At 43.9% G+C, this 15,506-nt stretch overlaps 1 protein-coding gene across 14 annotated transcripts in view; it reads left to right on the forward strand.

The window, feature by feature from the left end:
- CHD7 (chromodomain helicase DNA binding protein 7) overlaps nt 1–15,506 on the forward strand; it is a 191,705-nt gene that overhangs the window by 109,004 nt on the left and 67,195 nt on the right. For all 14 annotated transcript variants that reach the window (XM_034966133.3, XM_055116579.2, XM_055116580.2 and 11 more), the window contains one exon: nt 10,874–11,015. In XM_034966133.3, coding sequence (XP_034822024.3) covers nt 10,874–11,015 — 142 coding nt within the window. The remainder of the gene's footprint in view (nt 1–10,873; nt 11,016–15,506) is intronic.

Raw genomic sequence — 15,506 nt, forward strand, 5'->3', positions numbered from 1 at the left:
TGAAATGTGGGTGGGCAGCATGGCTCATTTGTTGTGTTAGCCTCCCTGGCAGATTAGAGACCGTAATGATGAATCTAGGGAGGGGGTTCTGACTGCCAGAGTCCCCCTTCCTACTTCATAGGATTGCTGTGCATGAATAAGAGCGGCATCTTAAAATGTGGCACAGGGAGTCAAATGTGTGCCCTATAGTTTGGCACTTGGAAAGATACACTATGATAAAAGGCCATTGAAAGGCCTATTTTTTATATAGTTTTGTAGTGTCTAATTGGTTTAATTCTTTATGTTATATCTAGGAAGTGGAGAGTGTGAATCAAGAAAAAAGGCACTTTTTAAAAGTAAGACAACACCCTTAAACTTCCATTAGAATACTAATTTTTATTTGTAGCCCTGACTTCTATAGGAACAATATAATTTTGTGGGAGTTAGGCTTCCATTATAATGCCAGGTGATGCCACATAGCCAAAGTGTTAATGTCTGTGTTAAGCTTCTGTGATCAGATAACACATTAGCTAACTAGACTTCTTTTCCATGTTACTTCTGGCAGATCTGAATTTAATCCATAAAACTCGGTAACTTGTAGATTTTCTTTCTTTTCTTTCTTTTTTTCTTTTTTTTTTTTTGAGACAGACTCGCTCTGTTGCCCAGGCTGGAGGGCAGTGGCACGATCTCTGCTCACTGCAACCTCAGGTTCAAGCGATTCTACTGCCTCAGCCTCCCTAGTAGCTTGGGTCTACAGGCATGCACCACCACGCCCTGCTAATTTTTGTGTTTTTAGTAGAGTTGGGGTTTCACCATGTTGGCCAGGTTGGTCTCAAACGCCTATCCTCAAGTGATCCGCCTACCTTGGTCTCGCAAAGTGCTGGGATTACAGGTGTGAGTCACTGCAGCCCAGCCCCAGGTGACTTTTTTTTTTGAGACAGGGTCTTGCTCTGTCGTGTAGGCCAAAGTGCAGTAACACAGTCTCAGCTCACTGCAGCCTCAGTCTCCTGGGCTCAAGCAGTCCTCCCTCCTCCCACCTCAGTCTCTCTTTTTTTTCTTTTTATTTTTTGATTTTTTCAGATCCAGACCTACAGAGACTTTTTTGTATTTTTTATAGAGATGAGGTTTTGTCGTGTTACCCAGGCTGGTCTCGAACTCCTGGCCTCAAGCGGTCCACCTGCCTTGGCTTCCCAAAGTGCTGGGTTTACAGGCCTGAGCCAATGTACCCAGCTGGTGACTAATTTTGAAGAAATTAAAACATTTATTAATAATTCTTCATTGAACTTGAACATTTATTGTCCATCAGTAAAACAGAATTCTTCCCTCTTCCTTTCCTGCTAACAGCTCTCCTCTTTCTTTTTCAACTAGAAGAGTAGGGTAAAGAATTTGTGGCTGGGGCTTAGGAGTTGAGGGTGGCGAGGCACCTGCTTGGAGTGAAGCATGTGGGTGCCAGGCCAGACGCCTGAGAACCAAGGGTGCCTGAGGCTGCTGGGTGCAGGATTGCAGACATCTGGGCAGCGCACTGAGCACTAGTGGGGCCTTCGCCAAAAGGGTACTGGATATCTTGGTGTGAAGTTGTTGACCTCTGGGTTTATTATCTGCCATTCAGAGTTTGATTTGTCCCCTTCCTCATTAGTTTATTCTGTTGTCCGCATTTTATTACATTCTAGTTTAGCTGTTAAATTTTAGTCTTAGAACTTTCTTTAAAATTTTTATTTTGTGGGGTTGATTTTACTCTATGATGTACCAGATTTTATGCTGCTTTAATTGGCTTTTTAGAACTTCATACTTTATCTTTTTTAGTTTGCCTTTTTGTCTTCTAATTTTCTTTTTCATTGTCTAAAAAACTTAACCAAATAGTAGACAGGGCTTAAAGGAAATGCTCTGCTCTTAAGTTGAGAGGCTAGACACTCTCCTCTGCCAGTATTGAGCCCTTGGCCTCTACCATCTAGCTGTGTATTTTAGTGTGGCAGCTCAGATCATTTTAGAGTTGTATTTTGCCACAAACACCCTGCATCACATTCTGTGTGGCATCCCATGCCACAAAACATCTCTTTTACTTCTTATCCATTAGGTTCATTTCTTTATTCAAAAGTCTTTTCAGGATATAAAGTGTAAGAATATGCTTTAATACCTTTCAGTCTTTAAAAGATTATAATGTAACATTTTGGAGAAGCTTGAGTCTCTGAAAACAAACCTGATTAATTCTCATGACCTAAGCCTCCAGGTTAATTTTTCCCAATATGGTGAGAAACTTCACTAACTTATCCCATCTGAAGAGACTGTTTGATTAAGAACTCCTTCCCATTGTCCAGACATTCTCATTAGCTGACCATATTCCCATCACATTTGGGTCCACAATGTGGTTCTTTTTCAAGTTTTCTTTCTGTTCAGGACTTAGATCTATTAGGCCGACACTAATCAATGTTTAACTGTGTTTTCTTTTGTAATAAATCAGGGCAGCTACCTGGCTTTCCAGTAAATTATGGCCGTTTGTATCAAGCTTTGTTTAGAAAGCCAACAGAAGGAATTGGTTATCTATACTGAATCCATCCAACCCCATTTCAGGTAATAGCACTAGGCCGTCCTTACGAACTTACAGTTGTAAGCTGAACATGACTCCTTGCATAAAGGTAGATTGCCTAGACTATCTCTCCATGTGACATATACTGCTCTCTGAATATAAAGTTTGTGTTCTTCAAATGCCTGCTTCTAAGAGTTTGCATTAAGTTGGTGTATGCCTTGGTGCCATTGGGGGTGATTGCAGAACTTAAGACCTTGGTCACTTAGCTATGGACCCTGAGCACATCCAGCTACCCACCAGTGTAACCCAATTCTCATCATGAAATGTGAAATGTAAGTAAGGCTGGAGGAGGAGCAGTGGCCCTTCAGACCTCCAGCAGCATCCTCAGAAAATGTTCTCCATCTGATTACAAGGACTTGTCTAAAATGAGGAGCAGATGGCTCTGTATCTCATTGTCTTGCTTCATGAGTGGATGGCTCTGTCTCTCAGTCTCTAGCCTCATGAGTGGTTGGCTCCGTGTCTCTTTAGCCTCACAAGTGGATGGCTCTACGTCTCTCTAGCCTCGTGAGTGAATGGTTCCATGTCTCTCTAGCCTCATGAATAGATGGCTCCGAGTCTCTCTAGCCTCACGAGTGGGTGGCTCTGCATCTCTCTGGCCTCCGGAGAGGTTGGCTCCCCATCTCTCTAGCCTCGTGAGTGGATGACTCCACATCTCTCTAGCCTCGTGAGTGGATGGCTCCGTGTCTCTCTAGCTTCTCTAGCCTCAGGAGGGATGGCCTGCTTTTTGGTCATTATCAGTAATGATGTGAGATAATGGTCACAAAAGAAGTTTGTGAGTATGGAGGCAAGGTATGTAGATGGTATTCTTTTCTGTTGGTTTTTTTATTTTTTATTTATTTATTTATTTTTATTTTTTTATTTATTTTATTTTTTTCTTTTTTATTGATCATTCTTGGGTGTTTCTCGCAGAGGGGGATTTGGCAGGGTCACAGGACAATAGTGGAGGGAAGGTCTGCAGATAAACAAGTGAACAAAGTTCTCTGGTTTTCCTAGGCAGAGGACCCTGCGGCCTTCCGCAGTGTTTGTGTCCCTGGGTACTTGAGATTAGGGAGTGGTGATGACTCTTAACGAACATGCTGCCTTCAAGCATCTGTTTAACAAAGCACATCTTGTACCGCCCTTAATCCATTCAACCCTGAGTGGATACAGCACATGTTTCAAAGAGCACAGGGTTGGGGGTAAGGTCACAGATCAACGGGATCCCAAGGCAGAAGAATTTTTCTTAGTACAGAACAAAATGAAAAGTCTCCCATGTCTACCTCTTTCTACACAGACACGGCAACCATCCGATTTCTCAATCTTTTCCCCACCTTTCCCCCCTTTCTATTCCACAAAACCGCCATTGTCTTCATGGCCCGTTCTCAATGAGCTGTTGAGTACACCTCCCAGATGGGGTGGTGGCCGGGCAGAGGAGCTCCTCACTTCCCAGTAGGGGCGGCCGGGCAGAAGCGCCCCTCACCTCCCGGACGGGGCGGCTGGCCGGGCGGGGGGCTGACCCCCCCCCCACCTCCCTCCCGGACGGGGCGGCTGGCCGGGCGGGGGGCTGACACCCCCCCACCTCCCTCCCGGACGGGGCGGCTGGCCGGGCGGGGGGCTGACACCCCACCTCCCTCCCAGACAGGGCGGCTGGCCGGGCAGAGGGGCTCCTCACTTCCCAGTAGGGGCGGCCGGGCAGAGGCGCCCCTCACTTCCCCGACGGGGCGGCTGGCCCGGCGGGGGGCTGAGCCCCCACCTCCCTCCCGGACGGGGCGGCTGGCCGGGCAGAGGGGCTCCTCACTTCCCGGTAGGGGCGGCCGGGCAGAGGCACCCCTCACCTCCCGGACAGGGCAGCTGGCCGGGCGGGGAGCTGACCCCCCCACCTCCCTCCCGGACGGGGCGGCTGGCCGGGTGGGGGGCTGACCCCCCCCCACCTCCCTCCCGGACGGGGCGGCTGGCCGGGCGGGGGGCTGACCCCCCCACCTCCCTCCCGGACGGGGCGGCTGGACGGGCGGGGGGCTGACCCCCCCACCTCCCTCCCAGACAGAGCGGCTGGCCGGGCAGAGGGGCTCCTCACTTCCCAGTAGGGGCGGCCGGGCAGAGGCGCCCCTCACCTCCTGGACAGGGCGGCTGGCCGGGCGGGGGGCTGACCCCCCCACCTCCCTCCCAGACAGAGCGGCTGGCCGGGCAGAGGGGCTCCTCACTTCCCAGTAGGGGCGGCCGGGCAGAGGCGCCCCTCACCTCCTGGACAGGGCGGCTGGCCGGGCGGGGGGCTGATCCTCCCACCTCCCTCCCGGACGGGGCGGCTGGCCAGGCGGGGGGCTGATCCCCCCACCTCCCTCCCGGACGGGGCGGCTGGCCGGGTGGGGGGCTGACCCCCCCACCTCCCTCCCGGACGGGGCGGCTGGCCGGGCGGGGGGCTGACCCCCCCACCTCCCTCCCGGACGGGGCGGCTGGCCGGGCAGAGGGGCTCCTCACTTCCCAGTAGGGGCGGCCGGGCAGAGGCACCCCTCGCCTCCCGGACGGGGCGGCTGGCCAGGCGGGGGGCTGACCCCCCCACCTCCCTCCCGGACGAGGCGGCTGGCCGGGCAGAGGGGCTCCTCACTTCCCGGTAGGGGCGGCCGGGCAGAGGCGCCCCTCACCTCCCGGACGGGGTGGCTGGCCGGGCGGGGGGCTGACCCCCCCACCTCCGTCCCGGACGAGGCGGCTGGCCGGGCAGAGGGGCTCCTCACTTCCCAGTAGGGGCGGCCGGGCAGAGGCACCCCTCGCCTCCCGGACGGGGCGGCTGGCCAGGCGGGGGGCTGACCCCCCCACCTCCCTCCCGGACGAGGTGGCTGGCCGGGCAGAGGGGCTCCTCACTTCCCGGTAGGGGCGGCCGGGCAGAGGCGCCCCTCACCTCCCGGACGGGGTGGCTGGCCGGGCGGGGGGCTGACCCCCCCACCTCCCTCCCAGACGAGGAGGGAGGATGCTCCTCACTTCTCAGACGGGGTGGCTGTCGGGCGGAGGGGCTCCTCACTTCTCAGACGGGGCGGTTGCCAGGCAGAGGGTCTCCTCACTTCTCAGACAGGGCGGCCAGGCAGAGACGCTCCTCACATCCCGGACGGGGCGGCAGGGCAGAGGTGCTCCCCACATCTCAGACGATGGGCGGCCGGGCAGAGACGCTCCTCACTTCCCAGATGTGATGGCGGCTGGGAAGAGGCGCTCCTCACTTCCTAGATGGGATGGCGGCCGGGCAGAGACGCTCCTCACTTTACAGACTGGGCAGCCAGGCAGAGGGGCTCCTCACATCCCAGACGATGGGCGGTCAGGCGGAGACACTCCTCACTTCCCAGACGGGGTGGCTGCCAGGCAGAGGCTGCAATCTCGGCACTTAGGGAGGCCAAGGCAGGCGGCTGGGAGGTGGTTGTAGCGAGCCGAGATCACGCCACTGCACTCCAGCCTGGGCGCCATTGAGCACTGAGTGAATGAGACTCCGTCTGCAATCCCGGCGCCTCGGGAGGCCGAGGCTGGCGGATCACTCACGGTTAGGAGCTGGAGACCAGCCCGGCCAACACAGCGAAACCCCGTCTCCACCAAAAAAATACGAAAACCAGTCAGGCGTGGCGGCGCGCGCCTGCAATCGCAGGCACTCGGCAGGCTGAGGCAGGAGAATCGGGCAGGGAGGTTGCAGTGAGCTGAGATGGCAGCAGTACCGTCCAGCTTCGGCTCGGCATCAGAGGGAGACCGTGGAAAGAGGGGAGAGGGGAGAGGGGGGAGGGGAGAGGGGAGAGGGGAGAGGGAGCTCTCAAAAACCTAGTTTTTTTAAAAATGCTAGGTTTCACTCTATTTTTTTGAACTTTAGCCCGATTTTACTGAGCTTTATAGGCGTTTCATCAAGGTTGACGCTATGTGGGGGTTTCTTATATGAGTTAATGAGAAAAATATTTAGAGTGGTGCCTGGTACATACCCAGGGCTATGTATGTTTCCGCTGTTGTTATTGCTATTACTTGTACTGTTGTAACTAGACCAGTTAACAATTATAAGTAACCTACCAGAGTAGGCTCTAGAAATGTAAACATAATAAGACACAGTTTCTTCTCTGCTTGAGCTTACATGATAGTTGGAGAAAGACACACATATAGTGCTTTGATTTTAATACATTGCAGTAATGTTACCACCAACTTTTGTGTATTTTATATATCGCTTGTATGGGGTACATCATGTGACATGTGGGTGGAGTGAGGAGATCATGTCTGATCTAGACCATGGTGATTAGAAAATGCTTCTTGGAATGAGTGGTGTCCGCGCAGGGTCTTGCAGACGAGTAGGTTGGGATAAAAGTGTAAGTAGAAGAGATACATGTGTGTTTTGGGGAATAGTTCTGTATGCCTGGAAGCATAAGAGGCAAAGGTTCTGGTACACCCATATGGAGAATCTCAGACATTATATGTAGAGGTTTGAAACAGAGGAATGCCCCAGTCAGATTTGCATTCCAGCTGGTTACTCTGGTGACTTGAGATGAGTTTTCAGGTGATGTTTTGGTGGCATTACCATGATGCTGAGGTGGGAAATACAGGAGACAGAGCAGGTTTAGGAGAGGAATGAGGGCAGACATGATTTCTTCAGTGCTGGTGCCATTCAGGGCTGGAATTTACAGGTGTTCCCTGCACATGGCCTAGTTATTCTTCCAACTCACAGGCTGCCATGTGGCTGTCGGCTTGAGCTAGACCCATGAGTAGCCATCACTGCAGCTGTTAGAGGAGTCTTGTGGTTCTGTATCTGCGTCAAGCAGCTCAGTGGCCTTATCTTCAATATTGCAATGTTGGTTTAAGGAATGTTACTTCTTAAAGACATTCTCATCCCCCCGACCTAGAACAGTGGCCCTTTTCATACATTCCAGCTTCTGTTGTAATTTGGAAGAGGAATATATGTCTGTGTTTTGAGTTTGACATTATAAAAGACTAGTTTTGACCCTTACAGATATAAATGATAACTATGCATGTGGACTCTATGTCCTTTCTCCACCGGTCTGATGTTGTATAGCCCTGCACGTGGGGTGTGAGGGTGATGAGGCAGTGGGGAGCTGTTGTGATTAATAGCCTGGGCGGGAAATGATATGTGTCTGAACTAAAGCAGTGGTCATGGGCATGGGGAGGAGTGCACTGTGGATCTGTTTGCTTGCTTATTCTTTTAGCTAGTGCTTAGGAATGTCGATGAAGGCTCTTCCTTCTATGTATGTTGCTTGGATGAAGTCATCCTCAGTGAAGGTGGGGTCCTGTCTGTAAGTCTCTGCAGTTGAATCGGCCCAAATGGGTCTGAGCCATGACCAGAGAATACTTTCCAGACTCAGCTGCTTGTTTTTCACATGGGTGTGGATGTTAACTATCTGTGCCATTTTCTCATTTAAACCTCATAATAAATCTTGGAAGACTGTATAAATATTAACCGTATTTTACAGATGAGGAAACTGAGGCTCAGACAAATTAAGTAACTTATCCATGGTCCCAGCCTATAAATGACAGTTCGAACTGGAACTAAGGTTTGTCTTGACTCAAATCAGTGCTCATATCCACCATTCTAGATTACCTTTGTTTGTTAAAAGAAAAATCTTGACTTGGATATTTTTGGGCAAAGCAGTTTTAATACAACACTTAGTTGAAAAATCTCAATTAGCTTATTGCAGAATAGTAGCAAAGGCAATTTAATTTACATAACTTAATTTTGTCCTTGATGGAAATGTTGTAGGGTGGACACTGAAGATTTTGTTGCTTTTTTTTTTGACTTCCTAGGGTGTTCTTTGATTTGTCTATTGATGGATGGAAATGCTTAGCTGTCCGTTAACAACATGAATAGTGCAAGGTCTAATGAGTTTAGAAATCTTTCCATACTCAGATCTGGGATAAGTGCTTCCCTTATCTACAGGCTTTTTGTCTAAACATTTGGAGAGGGACTGTCTGACTTTCAGCTATCTTGGAGGTTCCATACAGTTCATTCTTGGGAAGGGCAGATGGAAAATCATTAGCACTTCTCTCCTTCAGCAAATTGATGTTTCCTCAAACCTGGGCTCTGGTCGGTTTCCAGATAGTAAGCCTTTTACTCCTATAGGACCACGCATGCAGGGCCCGGCAGCCCTCTAAATTAAACCGTGTACATCGCTCTGGTATAGAGAGGTCACTGTGAAAAGCGCGAGCTGCCAACTCACTTTACCTGGCAGTGGTTCAACTCTTTGACAGGCCTACCTCTGATTTAAACAAATTTGAGAAATATGTAAAGTTTTGGAAGCAGTTTTGCACTGATTTGATAAAAGAAACCACAAAACACTGCAGCGCAGGTGTTGAGAATGTTTGAAAGCTGATTGAGGGAAGCAGATGGCTTTAGTCAGTGGCATCCAGCCAAAAGAGCAGGTGCTGGTCATGTGACCGCTGGTTACCAGGGTAATCTGATTGCTCTTGGCGTGCAGATGAAAGGAAAGGGGCCCAGTGTTCAGCTGTAGTATTGTATAATTTGTGGCAGTTAGAGCGGAAATAAATGCTGGAAATGGAACCTCATAGTAGGGGAGACTTCTGTCCATGTGTAGCGTAAACACTAGGACAGTTGGATGAGGAACGGTTGTATGGATTTTTTTTTTTAATTTTAAAAATATTATGCTTTCTGTGGATCTTTCGGAGACAGTTTTTAGAGCACGGCCTTTTTCTTTTCTTTTAAATAAAAATAACTTTTTAAACCTAACTGCCATTTGCTATAATCTTGAATTGTTTTCTTATGTAGCTATTTACTATGCTAAAATGTTAACAAAATAAAACTCTGAGTATTAAGAATAACTAGTTTAAGATGATCAAATATTTTATTTAGTTGAAAAAATACATTTTAGGTGTGTGATGGGTAGTTTATTTAACAATACTTTTGAAATATTTTACATGACATATGCTTTATTCTAAAAGCCTATAGATATCTTGGCTTCTTCCTTTTGTAGTAGCTGAGGGTAAAAACATGCTGTTTAATGCATTCTGTCAGCACATTTTCCTGAGAACTTACAAACTTCAATAAATAAAATTTTTGAAGGTTTTTGAAATACAGCTTTTGTTTTTCACAATTTATTGGAATTTGAGGCTCCCTAGAAATATTTTTTAAAAAATCATTACTGAGGTTGGATTATTTTCAGTGTTGGATAACAAATAGTAATTGGTGTTAGAAAATTTGCAGCTGATGGCCGGGCACAGTGACTCAATGCCTGAAATCTCAGCACTTTGGGAGGCCGAGGCAGGTGGATCACCTGAGGTCAGGAGTTCAAGACCAGCATGACCAACACGGTGAAAGCCCGTCTCTACTAAAAATACAAAATTAGCTGGGCATGGTGGTGCATCCCTGTAATCCCAGCCACTTGAGAGGCTGAGGCAGGAGAATCACTTGGACCCGGGAGGCGGAGGTTGCAGTGAGCCAAGATCACGCCGTTGCATTCTAGCCTGGGCAACAAGAGTGAAACTGTGTCTCAAAAAAAAAAAAAAAAAACTGGAGCTGATTTGGAAATAGAAATGGAAGGTAGCGCTAAATGTACATAAAGTCAGGTAAAGGTTCTAGAGGTAATGGCAAACGTAAAACATTTTTTTTCTTGAAGTTTTGTCTTTTGTCTTATATTCAAATTCTAATAACATTTGTCAGCAACATACTATGAAACATGCACTTTATTAGGGTTGCTTTACTGTATTTTTATATTTCAGAGAACTGTCTTTCAAAAAAAGGGCTAATTGTGATTATCTCAAAAAACATGTAGCACCAAAATAAAGCTTATATTTAATTAAGAACACAGTACCAACTAAAATTATGTACAACAGGAAATTGCTATGTATATTTATTACATTCTAAAAGATTATAAGTTGAACAAAAATGTAACTGGATGGTATAAAAGAGGATACCTTCTAGTACTGGTCAAAAGAATACTTAAATAAGTATGTAAAACTATCCACAAAAGGCACAAAGAGAAGATCATGATATCGTTTTTCATGACAATTAAAAAAAAGTGTTCTGTACCTTAAAAATTCGATAGCAAAACTACTTCTTAATCTGATTTTTTACTATGGCTTGATATACTGGCAGGCATTTTGCACAAATGTACTATGTGTGGTGTTAGTTTTTGCATGCAGTTTATTTTTAATTAGGTCATATATTTGCTAAAAGTCATTAATATGGAGTTTTGCCAGGAAAACTTAATTGGGAGTTGCATTTAACTGTAAATAGCCAATATGTGTGGATTTATCAGTTGTCATTGATACTTTTGGGATATTAATGTGGGAAATATAAGAGACATGCAGAAACACATTAAAAGTGAACACTAAGCGATCCACTTTGAATTCTAGTAATAAGAAACCTGACTCAGAAGCAAGTGCTTTGAAGAAAAAGGTCAACAAGGGAAAAACAGAAGGTTCTGAAAATTCAGACTTAGACAAAACACCCCCACCATCTCCTCCTCCTGAAGAAGATGAGGACCCAGGTGTTCAGGTAATACAATTATTGTGATTCCCGAGTCTTGGTTATTTATCATGGGTAACTTTAGCCATGTATGAAGTACACAAGACCTCCCCTATCTTGTTATAGAGATGCTCTTGAGATGTCTTTATTGTAGTCTGGAACATTATCTCCATAGCGATGTAGGGAGGGGGAGCGGGCGTGGAACAAGAAATTATACTCCTGACAAGAGTGGCTTGGTTTTGCTATCTTTGACTCTATAATTAATAAGGCAAAGATTCTTCATTTATTTCTGTAAATGTATATTTTGCTGTTTATGTTATTAACATATTGTTAATATACTGGCTCATATAAAGCTTCATTCACATTTTTAAATTTCTCTAAAGTTTGGTTGATTGTCACTTTTTTGAATTTTGCAGAATTAAAAATCAAGATATAATTTGTAGTAGCCTGTCTAAAGTTTCTGACATCTGGCACTCAAAGTTGAGATATAGTCATGTAATCTAATTCATGTAATACTAAAGTTTCTATGAACAAGCCAGTGACTTTCCAAATGGCAACTCTGCAGAATATTCTCCCGACTTTAGGAGAGTTTTATAGGAATGAGTTGAAATGCTAACCCTGAAGTAAACGTGAGGAATGTAGGTTCTTGTGTGTAAAGCATACTGCCTTCACTGATTGGACTGAGAAGGACCCTTACAAGTGACAGTTAAAAATTATTTCCTTGTTAGGTTCCCTGGAAGCATGCCAGTGTGGTCCACTGAGATGGCTGGGAATGTAACTTATGTGAATGACATCTAAGTTGTCAAGGAGCAGTTACTGAAGAGTTGTCCTGGAGTAGGAAGCCAGCCTCTAGAAGCTTACTGGACTTTTTCTTATTTAGTACACTCTCAGGACTTTGCACCTGTACCCCCACCAGTCAGAAACAAAATATTTGTAGTGTGCAGCTCTGTTCCAAAGAATTTCAGATATTTTTGGCTTTGGCTTTTTGTTTGTTAGAGTAGAACTCCCTGATACCTGCAACTTCACAGAATAGCCTTAAGCTAGACCTGAAAGGGAGGGAGAGAGAGATGAAGTGAATGAATATGTTTTGGTTTAGTTCGGTTTGGTTGTGTAACTAACAGTGATACCTTTGGCAGTGTGGGTTATTATGTAATTTTATTTTATACATCAATGGAAAGATATTGGGAAGGTAAGTAGATATCATTTTTTAATTGCGTAGGCTGTTTTACAACTAAAGCGTTTTAATGATTTTTGTTTTTTTACTGAGATCTCGTCTTACTGAATCAAGTGTTTTAATGATTTTGAGTTTTATTTTTATCCGTAAGGGTATTTTCTCCTGATTTATGTTTGCTTAAAGTAGGACCTTTATGTCAATAGTATTTGGACAACATTAAGAATTTGTTTACATCAGTAGAGGAAATTCTGTTATGTTGTTATTTCACAAATACTGCTATTGTTTTTTTAAAAGTCTGTTTATATTAATTCAGACTCAGATGGACCTTATGAAATACTAGCTTTAGGGTTTTTTTTTTTTCCTGCTGCATTTCAAACTAGAAAACTGCTAATCAATTCAAGTGAACATTGATGTATCCTTTCTAATTGGCTAGGGCCTGTTACGTGTTCAATAGCTAATATAAGCAACCACACAAGATCTGACTTTGAAAGCTGTGTTTTCTTGGTATGTCTGACACAGGAAGTGATGCTGACTGGTTGTTTATTATGTTTCTTCCTGTAACACATGCATGAAGGGCTTAGCATTAAAATTCTTGAGTTTTGTGATTGATTTACTAAGGTACATGTCATATAATTTTAACTAACTCAAAATTGTGTCACAAGGTACTGCAACAGTGAGATCATGGAAACATTTAAATGTTCTATTTGTTATACCTGTTTTAAGTATCTTTTCTAAAGCAATCCAAGTTTAAAAAGTTGATATATTATTTTAGTGTCAATTCAAAAGTTTTGAATTATGGTTTAAAGGCAGTTCTTAACATTTCATTTTGACTCACAAAAATCTTTCAGATAATAATAGTTTACCAGATCACAATAGAAACATGTTATGTATTAAATAATTTAATTTTACATTGGGGAATTGTAAAAGGAACCTTGATACTCAAAATAAATGTAAGATCAGTTATTATTTTAAAACTAGAGAAGCCACGTAACGTTAAAAATTTTTATCAAATTGAGTTATAATTGTATTTTGGGGTGTTTTTACATAGGAAGTGACCTCGTATCCACTGCTAACTAACCCCATCACTATTGCACAGATTTATATCACAAAGTTGATATCAGGAGGAACTTACATTTTAAAAGTTATACTTACCAACTCATAAATTTCTATTTAAAAAGAAGAAAGCACCCTGTCTTATTGTACTGGATGGAACCCTTCTTTAACATCAGGGTGGGATTTAGCATAAAGTGGATTTGTCTTAGACCCTATCCAGTTACTTATATGGCACAACACTGTGACAGTGGGGTCTTAAGCAGGGAAACCTGATGAAACATGGCAGGTAGATCACTAGGAGCACATTGCTTCTTACTGGAATGGTATAAAGATGGAAATATAAATGAATCCATTTAAATTGAGTTAAATTGACATATCAAATGAAATACAACATGTTATGCTAAATTTTGCAATATTAAAATTGTTCTTGATAATGGCCTTTTATATCTTGAAGAAATTGGTGGTCCAGAAGTGAGGAATGGTAAAGTGGGCATGAGAGCAGGAGTAAGTAGGTCAGCTTTGGAAAGAAAAGGGAAGCTGTACAAGGTAACTGGGCCATTTTTCTTTGGAAAGCTGGAGCTGATTAATGATGACTTTAGTCCTACTAATTACATCTCACATTATGTACCATGTACTGTTCTAAAAGCTTTGAATGAATTCCCTTATGCGATCTTCATGGTATTCATATGAGGTAGTTACTGTCATTAACCCCATTCTACAGACCAGGAGTCCAAGGTCCACAAAATTACTTGTCCAAGGTCACATGATAAGAGTCGGGGCAAGTTCAAACAAGAGCACTTAGCTCTAGGACTTACAAGGTCAAATTGCCACCTGGGATGTATTCTGCAGATGGCAGAATACTCTGCTGGAATCTCTGTTTCCTCCACCTGGGATTGATCTGGGCAGTGCCAAAGCTTTGTCCTGTAGAGGAGGGTCCCAAGAGGAACCTCTGGCCCATGTCACTACTCCCTCCATGTGAGCCACAAGGAAGTCTCTTAATAAACTTTTTCTAGAATGGTCTCACATCAGAAAAGTACTTTGCACCTCTGTGGCCACAGCTGTGTGTGGCTTGGAGCTAACAGTATCTAACGATCTATTTGATGGTCATATTATACCGAGTTCGTATCGTGAACTGTCTCAAATCCCTTTTTAAGAGCAGGGAGAACATAAACTTAAGATTAAAATCAATCAGTCCCACTCTTTGGGGAAAAGTACTGGGATTGTGTTCATCCTGACTTGAGAGATGGTAGTGCCTGTCTTGCCTTAGGTGCACACAATGAATGTTTTGCCTCTCTCTGCCTTACTGTCTCAACTTTAACATTCTTGAGACTCTTTAAAAAGTGTTATTTCATAATTCTTAGAAAAAATTTTGTGTCAAAATTTTCCTCAATATTTTTATTTCTTCTATGTGCTTTGCAAACTCATTCCATAGGTTGTAATATTCTTGAATTCATTAGCAGCTTAAAACTTTACATGTGTCATTTTCAAATTTAGATTTCACATACATATATGAATAAAAAGGTTATTTCTCCTTATTTTTAATTAGCTTCCAAAATGAATTCTTTGACAAAACAGTTAAATAATATAGAATTATTCTGAACAGAGTTCAGAACCTCTTGTTCTGTTCCATTCGCTTCTCTCCCCATCTTTATAGCTATTAATAATCTGTTGTCTGTCTTTTCACATTCCTTATTTAAAGCCATGTACATATACATTCATCTTTTAGCAAATACTCATTGAGGCATAGAGAAGTAAACAAGATATACAGTCTTTTTGTCTTAAGAAGTTAATATATCGATGAACTGCACATCTAAATAGATACACAACATTTTTTATTTATCTTAAATAGAATCTTAAGCTACTTCTTGTTATGTGGCTTGTTTTTCTTCTTACTTTACAATTTGTCTTGCAGATATTCCCAAACTTCCTGGAAGTGAAAGTAGTGAGTCAAAGGTCTGCATGTTTAAGTTTTGATAGATAGGACCACATTGTCTTGCAAGGACTGTGTGGGTTGCATTTTGACCACAGGATTGTGAGAATACCCAGTTTGCTAGTAATCCTGCTAATACTGGCTATTACCAATCTTTTTAATTTTAACCACTATGGTAAAAACATTATATTTTAAAAAGTAAAATTACTGTCCATAGTCATTCATTATGAATTTTGCCATTTAACCCTTCATCTCTTCAGAAATTTTCAGAGTATTTATTTTAGGATCAAGATTAAAATACAAAAACCTTTTATTTAAAATGGCCTGAAATATCTGGGGCACCTTGGTTAGTATTATAACAATA

Source organism: Pan paniscus, chromosome 7 (genome assembly GCF_029289425.2).
Source record: "Pan paniscus chromosome 7, NHGRI_mPanPan1-v2.0_pri, whole genome shotgun sequence".
Lineage (NCBI taxonomy): Eukaryota > Metazoa > Chordata > Mammalia > Primates > Hominidae > Pan > Pan paniscus.